Source organism: Schistocerca serialis, chromosome 10 (genome assembly GCF_023864345.2).
Source record: "Schistocerca serialis cubense isolate TAMUIC-IGC-003099 chromosome 10, iqSchSeri2.2, whole genome shotgun sequence".
NCBI classification, from domain to species: domain Eukaryota; kingdom Metazoa; phylum Arthropoda; class Insecta; order Orthoptera; family Acrididae; genus Schistocerca; species Schistocerca serialis.
Genome location: NC_064647.1, coordinates 176,275,623 through 176,289,035, shown reverse-complemented (window position 1 = coordinate 176,289,035; position 13,413 = coordinate 176,275,623). Strand labels below are relative to the sequence as shown.

The 13,413-nt window shown below is 37.5% G+C and overlaps 1 protein-coding gene across 1 annotated transcript in view; it reads right to left on the bottom strand.

The window, feature by feature from the left end:
- Positions 1–734: 734 nt before the first annotated feature.
- LOC126424982 (mitochondrial 2-oxodicarboxylate carrier) overlaps positions 735–13,413 on the bottom strand; it is an 82,400-nt gene continuing 69,721 nt past the window's right edge. Inside the window, exon 8 of the mRNA XM_050087869.1 lies at positions 735–4,371. Within this exon, the coding sequence (XP_049943826.1) occupies positions 4,251–4,371 (121 nt within the window). The 3' untranslated portion in view covers positions 735–4,250. The remainder of the gene's footprint in view (positions 4,372–13,413) is intronic.

Below are 13,413 nucleotides of genomic sequence, written 5' to 3'. Positions count from 1 at the left end.
GCATATACGAGCTCGCAAAAATAGTTACAAAATTGTTGGTGCGAGAAGATGCACATGTAAGTGTATGGGTGAGATTTGAGAATGAGTAAAATGTGACTTATGGTGTTCCAGAGAAACAGAAAAAGATTTGAAAGGAAAATAGTGACTTCTGATGTACTAGGGTGTGCTGAAAAGTATTGCCTCCAAAGTTTTATTCTGTTCTCCTTCTGTTGAGGTATTGCATGTATATTATTCGGACAATTTTCCCACTCCACAGGTAGAAGTTGCAACCCTCTGCCACCATGGGGCTCCGAATTGTAGCGTTTAATGTGGTGACGTGTAATGCAACTATGTAGGTGCGTGAGAAACAGATTGCTGTAATTGAGTTTCTAACCAGAAAACGTCATCTACACACGGAGCAGCATTCCTTCAGCATGAAGCAGATTCACTGTCATCAATCATCCTCCATACTGTCTCAACTTGGCCCCATCCTATTTTTGCGAAACTTAAAGAACACATGTGAGGACTTTTAAAACATTTTAAGAGTTTTCACATAAAAAATGCAGAGGCATTGCTTATGAGCACACCCTCATACAATCAGCCCAGAAATTATATCCAATGCTGTAACAGCGTGGCTCACAAAATCGTACTGAAAGAGCTGAATACACACGTGCACTTCCCGTGCAGCTAAAGTTTTAAGAGCAGAGAATGGCAGGATATACTTCAATTGTGATAAAACAATAATTAAAGTTGCCTTCTGTAGTGCAGAAAATTCTTTATGTTCCCACAAAGTACACTGCAGTTTTTTACAACACAATATAAAAATGTTTTCATAACTTTAACAGTACAACAATGTTCAATGCATACACCTTCTACAGTAGCCCCTGTCAACTGATGATCACAGAATTAATTGCATCACTTATAAGGCAGTAGAGCAAATCGTTAACATATATGAAGCATAACACACATGTCCAGAAAGACTGCTCAAACTGAGTGAAAGATAGAATGACTGCACTTGACAAAAATAAAGTTTTCTCCATCTTTTAGAACAAAACAAACAGACAAGATCATTCACTCCCAGGCAAAAAATAAAATAAATGGTAAGTTTTTTCTCAGAATCTGACATCTTCCTGCCTGGGCACATCCTTTCAGCTTGTCAGTTCAACATAAATTATCCTGCATATTTTTCTTCATTTTTGTCCATGTTGGTGATTATTAAATTTTGCCAAGTGCTGTTATTGTGTCTATTATTAACTTTCAAAAATTTGATCATTGATAAGCAAGTTATTAACTCTTTGGCTTAATATTGTGAAGATCCACATCAGACTTATATAAGTTTGGCACAGTCCTTATTTTGTAAAGAATAACAAATGTTATGCCTACAGATAGAATAAGAGATTTGTCAAAACACTTTGATAAGGCACATACTATAAAGTCATCATTATGATAAATGTGAAATATCTGCTGTGTTTTTTAAACATTGCTTTGTTTTACAGTAGCAGCCCATATAAACACATATTAGAACTTGAGCATATGAGTTTGATAATGTTTTCAGAAACAAATGTCTTAGTAAATGGCACAAAGAAACAATAGTACGGAAGGGAAGCTTGATTTGTGAAAAGGTTAACTATTTACTTTTCATTCTCTGTGTGTTAGTGCCAGTGCATATCACATCTTATATTCATTCACTTGCAGGCACTTTACCCTCAGTAATATAACCAATAATCTTATGACAGCTACGAATCTATCAGTCAACTAACTATCTCTGTGCACTAAACAGTATCGATCTCTACGAGGAACGTTATATAAATCGATAGATAAAAGCCAAAATGGTGTTTTGTTAATTTTTAGACTCTATACTTAGTAGCACAGCATTCCATCTTTCAAAATTTTCTTGAAAAATGATCAAGCTTTTTAAGAACAAACACCTGACTTGATCTTCCCTGTACCTCTCATTGCTGTCTCAAAATTAAATCAGGAACTTTTGTTCCATATATTGTGTCTCATTAAAGATTTATGAATCTACAGCAAGTGTAATTAAAATTGAAAACTAATAACAAATACAATTGTTCCTACATAAACATAAAATGATGACTATCTGCAAAATATTTATGCATTAGTACCAAGACAATTAGCTTTTCCTTTTACATGCAAAATATGTTAGTTTAAATTGAAAAAAAAAACTTAAAGATTACAGACACTTCAAATAATTTTTCTATATCCCAATGTACAAAAATGAGACTTGTATGCTTTATGTATCCAGTAACTTTGGCAACATGAGCATTCAATTCTAAGACAATCGACATTATAACTTTTTTTAACCACCCTCGCAAGACAGTTAAAATATGGGTAGTTAATTATCTTAGTTACACTCATAGCATGAATTTTCAAAATTTTGTTTATACTGCAAAAATAAACATAATCATCAGTTCTTGATAAAACTAAATAGAACATCACATAGTTTAAAATAGCATCACAAATTATGGAGCTCTTCAGTCTTTACTTCATTAATTGAGATACAATAAAATGCCTTTTCCTTAGCTCTTATGAGCAACAGGTACAATTGATATGTTTTGTATTTATCTTTTAATGTTTCAGGTTAACTTCATAAGCAAACCTATCATCTTGCCATTACACAGGTTGCAAATCCAGCAAGCCACATACACACACACTATTCCAGAACACTTCTCCACAAAAATTGTCACTACTCCATAGGAGCTGTTTTGGTATCAGGAAGAAAATTTGACATTTGTCAAACATGGAAATACCTTAACATCCTAACAAATTTTCTGCAAAAACAGCACGAGCACAAAGGATCATACCAAGTGAATTGTAAGACATTTACAAGAAAGAAACAGCCAAACGAAACACGGCAAAAGTGAACACATGGATGATGAAACTGGGACTTGGATGTAGAGTGTACTTTAAAAGGACTAAAATGTGTCATGCCTGCATTTAAATTTCACTGGCTTGTGACGACATGGAAATAGAAAAATCCTGATTGTCACTAGTGAGTGTCAGATGAATAAGTGATGCACAGATAGATCTGCCTAATAATAATAGCATTGTAAAAATATTCAGATCAATATATATTCAGATCAGTATGATTTTACTGACTAGAATTTCCTGAAATTATTGCTGTCAAATTCCACAAAAAGAATTTTTTAAATATAAACTCTGCTCCCAAATTTAACAAAAGTACTTATAGAAAGCAGGAATTAAAAGATCCTTAGTACACTAGCTTAGCCTGTTCAAATATAGTTTCTTAATTGTGTAAATAAAATTATTAATTATGAAGGAATGTTACATGACCAGCATTTAAAATTCAGTATTTGATGACTAGTATAATTTATACATTTCATTATTCTTGTAGATGCTGCAGTAAAAAATTTAGAGCAGGTTTTATTTGGAACCTTTTGAAACATACAACAACATACAAGAATCAAACTGCTGCTATATTACTTCTGTTTCATATCTTAAAATAAATTTTTTATTTATTTACTTTTTTCTGAAGCAGAGTTAACTTAGTTATGGATAAATATAATCTTGAATAAAAAATAGTAATTTTCTAGAAGTAAAAGAAAATGGAAACTTTGAAAAATGTCATCATAAAGTTTGATGTTAAATCTTGAACTGCTGTTGCTCTAACTATTGGCAGTAAAGAAAAATCAGGGGTAAAAGTATGGTGAACTGACCAATGCATTATCAAAGGAAGAAAAGTTGTGTTTTATGTTATAAGTTGTTATTTTAGACCAACAAATAACTAATGGGCTGTTTTTTTCCTTGACTCAGTTCATGTTCTGTAATTTAAACGAAATGGATTGGTATAATTTACAGCTGTCCAGATTTTTATAATTGCTGCCTATATCACTGGATTCTCGCTTTTTCAAGAGAAACAACTATAACAGAAAAGAAGGAAACAGATGCCATTTTGCAGCTTGTAAGGTAACATTTTTGGTTTTATGGGTAGAGGGGTTTCTGTGTACATTTGGGATTACTAAGACATTATTACCTACACTAAAGTTGCAGTTAATAAATATATGGCTCTAACTTGTAGTTAACAAATTTCTTAATATTGTGAAAGGATATAAAAGAAAGTCAGGTTTCAAATATTAGTGTTGTTTAGTGTAGCAGTACGCTAAAGTGAATATATGTAATCAATGCGACAGATATTTGCACACTTCTAATAGCAGATCATGGCATTAAGCAAAGGTTAGGCATGGAAAAAGAATTAGGTAAGGGCTAGGTTTTGATACAGCGTGCTACAGACACTAATCGGGGAATCTGGTACTGAGGTAGTTATAACTGTAGTCATAAACGACCAGCATAATAGCTCCACCAGGACCAAGGCGGAGGACTTTAGGTAACAATCCCTTGTAAAGTGCTCTCCATCTGGAACAGAAAATTTATATTGATTATTACTCATTAAGCTACATATAATGGAAACTGTAACTTTTGCCAGAATTCTGAATACTTGATGTTTCAGGATTGCAGCTAGTCATTATTCAGTACCACTATTTCAACTGTGCATCCAACAGTCATCTTAAGGTGAATCTCAGCAGACCGACACAGGCATTCCATGTCGTACTGTCTATTAACACACTGTATTGATTTCATTTACACATAGCAATCGTGATAATGTCACAGTCTACATTACTTGGCGACAAAGGCATTGTCATTGATGACGCCAGTATGAAACACTGTTCCCAGAATGAAACTTTTGCTCTGCAGTGGAACATGCAGCTTTGTGTAGTATCACGTATCGATAGCACCCCACAGACGTCAAAGTTGGCAACAGAGTTGCAAGTTCCTGTCAGATGCTGATAGTGGTCATGTGGGATCCGGACTGGAGCATGCCCACTAAACCATGCCACCAATGGCACTGTACCACGAGTGCCCACTGCTGCCACAATATAGGATGGCCGGTGGCAGCCACATGGCCCACTCACACTTGGACTAACTTCACTACATGACGCTATTCGGACACTGGGTAGTCTCAGCTGGGACTCTTATCATTCATGCTTTATTCTAGAGGGCCTCTTCCTTGTTGACATTGAAATAACTGGACTCTGCTTCTTGCTGTGTTATTTGTAACGAGTCTTTGTATGCTTAGAGAAACACGACTTAAGTAAATCATCTGCTTATTATTGTTTACTAATCATTTCTGCTCCTGTCCAGCTTAACGATGACGACAGTTGCCGCACCACTTTGTAACCCACCTTTCCTTACTGAAGCCATACATAACAATGTGAAACTTCCTGGCGGATTACAATTGTGTTCCAGACTTTTGCAAGCAAGTGCTCTGCTGACTTAGTTACCGAAGCACAAGTCATGATCCATCCTCACAGCTTTACTTGCATCAGTACATGTGCCGGACTGAGACACGAACTCAGGATCTTTGCCTTTTGTGAGCAAGTGCTCTACCAATTGAGCTACCAAGAACGACTCATGATCTGTCCTCACAGCTGTACTTGCACCAGTACCTCATGTCCTACCTAACAAACTTCACAGAAACTCTCCTGCAAAACTTCCAAGACTAGCACTCCTGGAAGAAATGATATTGTAGAGACTTGGCCTAGCCACAACCGAGTGTATGTTTCCAGAATGAAATTTGCTGTCCACAGCTGATATGAAACTTCCTGGCACATTGAAGCTGTGTGCCACACTGAGGCTCTAATTCGGGACCTTTCCCTTTCCTTGGCGAGTGCTCTAGCAACTATGCTACCCAAGAATGACTGATGACCCATCCTCACAGCTTTACTTCCACCAGTGCCATATGTCCTACCTTCCAGACTTCCCAAAAGATCTCCTGAGAAACTTGAAAGGAGAGCTTTTGTGAAGTCTGGAAGGTAGGAGATTGGTACTAGCGGAAGTAAAGCCGTGAGAGTGGGTTGTGAGTCTTGCTTGGATAGCGCAGCTGGTAGAGCACTTGCCCATGAAAGGCAAAGATCCTGGGTTTGAGTCTCAGTCCTGCACACAGTTTCATGAAACTCTGCTGTCAGATGTATTGCCATTCACCTCGGTCTTTGGCACATTCTATGAACTACACTAATAGCAGATAATGGAAATGATAAGGTCCCACACATTATCCAATTGACAGCTCCTGTAATGATTAATAAGATTTTCTGCAATTTGTACCTCCTTGGGCTTATTAATAACAGAGCCCCAAATCTATGTTGCTGTTGCCAGAATTATTGTTTTCACTTTCTGGTGAAGATACAGAGCTAGACAATAGCAGACTGGTGGGTTGCAAAAGATGATTTCAACATTAGTATCCAATATGAGACACTTATGGGCAATGGCCGGTATAAACAGTATTAACAAGCCACCTGAAGATAATTGGCAGATGGGCAGTTGAAATATGATGCTTGGAAGAAAACAGTGACCACCTGAAACCTGAAAACACCATGTGGCATAGTATTTTGGCATCTGTCTCATAATATTGTCTTAATTAATCTTAATGTGTTAACTAATATTAATTTTGATATTCCTAGAGCATTGGAAACTAATTAAAACTAGAATGATAATTATTCCCAGAAACTGGAAAACTATCTTTACCCTCTTCGAGCTACAGTGATTTCTGGCTCAAACCACCAGTTTACTAATTTGTTTTGAGGCACCAGTGCCTTTTGCATGAAACCACTGATGCTACTGCAAGACAGAAACAGCTAGGTACTGCTACAAATATAGAGCATCGTAGCAGTCAGAGATTGTGTTACATGATTGTAGGATATAGTGTTACTTTTTTCTAGTTATTTAGGACTATAATTTGTTTTAGGCATTATGAGTTCATGGAAATTTCGAGATGTGAGACTGTGTCTACAAAAAATGTGTAATCATTGAAGTGATGGGTGGTTGAAAACTGAATGTCCCTGTGATTCCCAAGTGAAACCACCTTCTTAAAACAATTTATTGTTTTATATGGCCTATTTCTTGTTGTATTCATTACTCACTATGATAATAAAAGTTAATTATGTGAAAAATTTTAAACTTATATGGTTTTTCATATTGTTGTGGCCCAAAGAATGAAAGGGAGGCAACGGCATCTTCTTCTGGAAAGGATTACTGGTAAGGCTGAAATGAAAACCTGTCACTGATACTTGTAACAGTAATCGATTTTTCAAAAAGTCTTCATTTTGTAGTGCATATCTTACTGAAGAGTTTGATATATAAAACATATATGTTCGAGGAAATGTAAGGCATGTTCTGTGGTCTTAAGTGTTCCAAAGTGCAGTACCTTGCCTCTCCACACAGCTTTCTTCTGTTGCATGCCATTGTACTTTGCTCTGTGGAATTCAAACATACATATTTTGTAATGGAAGCTGTCAAACCTATATTCAGGACAGTGGAAATTAAAATGTCCTGTGGTGCCTCTCCTGCTCCCAGTCAGCCAGTTTGACATCCTACCCCCCTTTAAAAAAAAAAAAAATCACAATTAATACTGGGTAGAATTATTTGTGACTGGCAGAATAAGAACTCTTCAGAAAATCTGCACTCTTTATTGCCCGTTAGTTAATAACTTTCTCTTTTGTGTGACATAAAATTAAACACAGGAATCACAAAACCAGTGGAGACAAGAAACAAGCAAGACAGAGCACATTTCTTCAATCCTTATGCCCAGCATTCTTTCTCTCTAATCTTGCTACAGCTTTAGACTGCATGCTTTCATTTCTGCAAAAGATTCTATTCTCTCATCAAAGTTAGTCAAACATTTTGCTACATGAAAAATCAAAATGTCGCTAATGTTGAAAAAGCTGTTATATGAAGTTGTGTGGTTCCTCAATTTGATTACATCTATTTCATCACTTCCTGCTAGGTAAAACAAAACAGGTATTTCTAATATTGCAGCAACTGTAACACACACCAAATAAGCGAGACTGTTTTGGAAAAGTGGTGATTTTTATCCACCTCATTTATATAAATAAGACGACAGAACATAATTCACGAAGTACCAATACCAATGCCTATTAGGCCTATTACAAGCAAAAAGTTTTATGTTAGGAAATGTCTCACATTTCATTCATATGCTCCAGTTTCTCAAGCATGAGATAAAAAAGTAGTAGTAGTAGCACAAAATTTTTATGTAAATTTGGAATCATCATATTCTTTCAAATAATTTGTGTCATGTCCCCATTTCTTCTCCTCCCTCGTTCTAACAAAAAATCTTGGCTTCACTAATTCTGAAACTATTCCTGCTATTATCAAATCTTATTCTCCGGTTAACTTTGGTAACGGTTCCAGAATTATCGGTTCAGTTATCTCTTCTTTATTCTCAATTTAGGTGTTTGCACTATTCCGAGAATAGAACTTAGCGGTTGCTAACCGAGGATTGTACAACTGGCCCTTAGTAGTGTAGTGACCTGGCAAAATTTTCTGTCAAGATTTGATTTTCCTGGATACACTGATAAGATAATGTGTAATCTTTCTTACGTGTTATTCCTGTTTGTCTGGTAGTCTGAATCTGTGGATTTTGCTAATAATTTTAACAATGCTTATCATTCACACACCCAGTCAACCACATAAAAAAGAAACAGCGATTGGTATTCACCCGATCGCATGTATTCAGATCAGCTTGTGTAGCCACGTCCCCTTTTGTTTGTGGGACAACTTACGAGTCATTCAGCAATCAACGTAGAATTTGTTAAAAATATTCAAAAACCAAAAGGGATGCATTTCAAAATCCTATGAATAATCAATAGACCAACGTGTGCTGGATGCTAGGCACCCTGTGAAACAAGGTTTTCTTTCTTCAAGAATATGAATTTGGTGCCCCCTGAAATTGCTGCCTGGGGCAGATACCTCAGTCCCCCCCCCCCCCCCTCCCCTTCTCCTTCTCCTTCTCCTTCTCCTTCTCCTCCTCCTCCTCCTCCTCCTCTCACAGATCCAGGCCTGCCACTGACAGTGTTCGCGTTATTAAACCCTGAATGTATTACGGTAACTTGATTCCCAAGTAACCAGAAAAATTGCAGGTTACTTCCGTGTATATGAAGCGTAAAGGAATGGCTGTGCAAAATTATAGACCAATATACATAACATTAGTGTGCTGCAGGGACCTTTAGCACATTCTAAGCTCCAGTGTAATTAGTTAGCTAGAGGGAGGAGAACACCTGCTCATAAATCCTCATGAGCTTATAAAGAAACGACCATCCAAAAATTGTTCACCCTTTTCACACACAGTACCCTATGAGGCATGGATACAGACCAACAGGCAGATTCTGTACTCCTAGGTTTGTGGAAAGAGTTTGAACTGAATCACACTGTATACTGATAACAACGATCTGAACATATGGAATATGTTCTCAGATACGGCACTATCTGAAAGATCTTGTGAGTAATGGTACTCAGTGTGTTGCCCCATACTGAGAGAGTTCATCAGAGGCAAAAGTAAAGTCCAACTTATAAGACAGGGTGAACAGCAATCTGAGACTATTTGCTGTTGTGTTTGAGAAAGTGTTAATATGGAGGGACTGTAGGGAGATTCAGTATGAAGGAAAGGTCGGCAGGCATGGGATTGACTTTCTCAAACCATCTATTTGGTGATGCTGGTTAGGGTTCCAGGTATCTTACTCTGTAGCCACTCACCCTGGTTGGCCCTCATTTGTGAGCAATTAATAACAAAAATTGTAATTTTGCATAATATTCTAGAACCGTTTTGATGGTTGCACTTAAATTGGCATTGTAGTGTAATGGTTAGTGTATTAGGCTGACATATAGAAAGTTCTGTGTTTGAGTCTTGTCATGCGATTCAAAATTTTTTTATTGTTAGATAGTTATTGAAATGACTTTATCATTTTTATTCAGTTAATTGACTTACATGTGTTTTATTTAAATTTATACTTCTTTGTCACATCATTTTAATCTTTGTGTTAATTGTTTCGTTTGCTCTTATTTTTTCTGCCTATGATTCTGTTTTCATTTGGAATCTGTGTTTACATTATTTTAATTAGTTTTATTTATCTATCACAATATTTAAACTTATGAAAATGTTGAGCTATCGGTTTAAAAATAATGTCAAAACATATATTTATTGGTATGTAAAAAATGTACTTTCTTTTGGATGGTAATTGTCATACAACATTTGAAACACAAATTCTTGCTGCACTGTGGACAAAATAATGTGGATGAAAATTTACATGAAGCAAGGGGTCATAAATAAATGTGCAAATTGAGGAATAGAAATAATGAATGCAATAACATGGACAAAAATACATGATTATCAAATGGGAGACATTAAGTCAAAAATTTTAAAAAAAATAGTGAAAATAACATGCACAAGGGTGCCAAATGAAAGAAATATAGGAAAAAAAGAGTAAATGTAAAAGTTTTTTATTAAAAAAAGTTCCTTTGAAATCAATTAATAGAATAAAAATAATGTTTAGTCATTTCAATAACTATTTCAAAATAAAAGTAAAAATTGAAGCACCTGACGAGATACAGAACCTCAACATTCTATACATCAGCCTCATATTCCGACCACTAATCTACAACACCACTTTATATGCATCTATCAATTTTAAGGCTGTAGAACATCATGCGAAATTGAGGCGCTCCCTGGAAAAATGACTTAACATCCATTAACAACAAAAACAATCAATTATTGACAAAATTATTCAATTGGACATATAAAAAGTCTACTCACTAAGTGGTGGCAGAACACAGACACAAAAGACAGTTAAAATTAGCAAACTTTTGCAGCCAGTGGCTCCTTTTTCAGGCAAAAGGGTTGAAGGGGAAGGAAACGAAGTGGAGAGGTCTACGAAAAGGGAAGATTTCGGGAAAGTCACCCAGAACCACAGGTCAGGGGAAACTTACTGTAGGGGATGAGAAGGAAAGACCAATTGTTGGGAACTCCATTGGACAAGATTTGGAAACCTGAGAGCTTAAAAGGTGGAAGTCAGGGTAATATGCAGACAGAGATTACTGCTTAAACATCATGCATGAGGTAGTAAAAGTGAAAATCTAAGTACATTGTACGTAACAGACGTGACGGGGGATGGTGAAAAATAGATAGGAAAGACAATGAAAGATGTAGAAAACTAAAACAGAGAGAAGCAAAGAGTAGTTACAGTGAAGAAATGCTAAAACGGAAGAAATTAACGTAAATTAAGGCCAGCTGGGTGGCGAGAACCAAGGACATGTTGTAGTGCTAGTTCCGACCTGTGGGGTTCTGAGTAACTGGTGGCTGCGGGAAGAATTCAGATGGTGTGTGTGATGAAGCAGGTGTCTGGAGGAAGAATCCAGATGGCGTGTGGTGAAACTGGTGCCAAGGTCATGGATGTCATGTTGTAGAGCATGCTCTGCAACAGTATATTGTGAGTTGCCAGTATACACCCTCTGCCTATGCCCGTTCATCTTAATTGATTATTTGGTGGTAGTCATGTAGGTGTAGAAGGCTGAACAGTATTTACATAACAGCTGGTATATGACGTGTCGTTTCGCAGTTGGCTTTCCCTTTGATAGTATATGTTTTGCCAGTTACAGGACTGTTATAGGTGGTGCTAAAAGGGTGCATAGCGCAAGTCTTGCAGTGGGGACAGTCACAGGGGTGGGAGCCATATGGTAGGGAGATGGGTGTAGAAGGAGCATAGGGTCTGATAAGATTATTGCGGAGATTGGGAGGATGACAGAAAGCTATTCTAGGTGTGGTGGGCAAAATTTCAGACTGAATGGATCTCATTTCAGGGCATGATTTTAGGAAGTCATGTCTCTGCCGAAGTAGCTGATTACCATATTCCAGGCCAGGATAAAACTGAGTCACCAATGGTGTGGTCTGAAGTTGTTTTTGGGGGGGATCAGCAGTACCTGGATTGGATGTGATGGCCCGGGAAATCTGCTTTTTAACTAGGCTGGTGGAATAATTACATGCAGTGAAGGCTGAGGTGAGAATGGACAGCTATTTTCATTTCCACCACCCACTTATCTTGTTTATGTGTAATTCTTTCACATTTAGTGCGTTTGTTTTTTGGCAAATCAATCTGATCACCTTTTACTGGCGTCTCTTACTTCACTTTAATTGCCAAGCTAAGTAGTTAACTTTTACTCCTGTGACTTTCACCTTCTGTTTACCTAGTTTTTAGAATTTTGTCAGTTTTCACAACTTTCCCAATCAATTTTTTCCGTTTTTCTTTTGCAGTCATTTTTTCCGTATCATATAGATCGCCCAGTCATTATCTCGTATTAACGATTTTCATATGAATTTTTCTAATTTTTCCTGCTTGTCCCCTGGAGTTACTCCAAAACGCCTAACAGTGAAAGTCTCTGTTTCTGGATGCAATCCTACCCTATATCAGGCTCTTTCACAGTTTCAAATATAGCAATCTCTTGCTCTTACCTGGCTTATCTGTGACCTATATGCCTCATCAGCCAATTTCCACTCTAACAGACTCGTCTCCTTCTACAAAATCCTGCAGTTATCTGCCCCTCATGTTTCCTTGAAGGGTATCATAAACCAAGCCAACTTCAAACTGCAACAACATACCAGACTTCACCTCAAAAAGCTATCCCACCTTCTCCTTAACTACCTGAACAGTGGTGTTTCCTGTCCTGTCTTTCTGCAGCTCCCTAAACAGCCACACCACCAACCACCACTCCTCTCCTACAAACCGAGCTTGACCAACTTCCTTAACATCCTGCAGCCTTCACCACTACCTCCCACACCAAGAATAACCCACAATCCCAAGAACCAGTCACAACAGTACAGTGCCCTTAACCTCTAATCTAAAGTGCTCTCCCCTCCTGAACTATCTGTATTATCTAAAAGTCTCACATTCAGCCCTAAACCTGCCTTTGATCATGCTGCTTTGGTGAAGGCCCTACTTTCCTTCAGATGTAATATCCATCGGAAATATCACTTTGGAACCCATTCCCAAAACAGCAGACCTGACATTGAACCCTGCCTTGAACAGTTCAGACCACAATCCCAACTTGATCCACCCAACCCTAACTTGTCCTCTGCAGAACTCCAGGCTCTGTATTCCCTAAAAGCTGATGACTCCATCATTATTCTCCCAGCAGACAAAGGATCTACCACTGTAGTACTTGACCGAAAGGAGTATGTTAGTGAAGATTAATGCTAGCTGTCTGACTCCTCCATATACAGTGTCTGCCATCAAGATCCCATACCTGTGACTCAAACTGACCTGCAGTAACTCCTTAAAACCTCAGGCCCCTCACAAAGACTAACAATTCAATCCATAGAACTTCTCACCCCACCCAAACATGCACACCTCCCACCCCCCTCCCCCACCCACCTTTTATCTTCTTCCTAAGATCCACAAACCCAATCATCCTAGCCGTCCTATAGGTGCTGGCTTCAAAGCACCCCCCAAAAGTATATCTGCCTTATTTGATCAACACCTGCAACCCATAGTACAAAGACTCTCCTCCTACAACAAAGAATCAAAAATACCAATCATTTCCTAGATAATCTTAAAT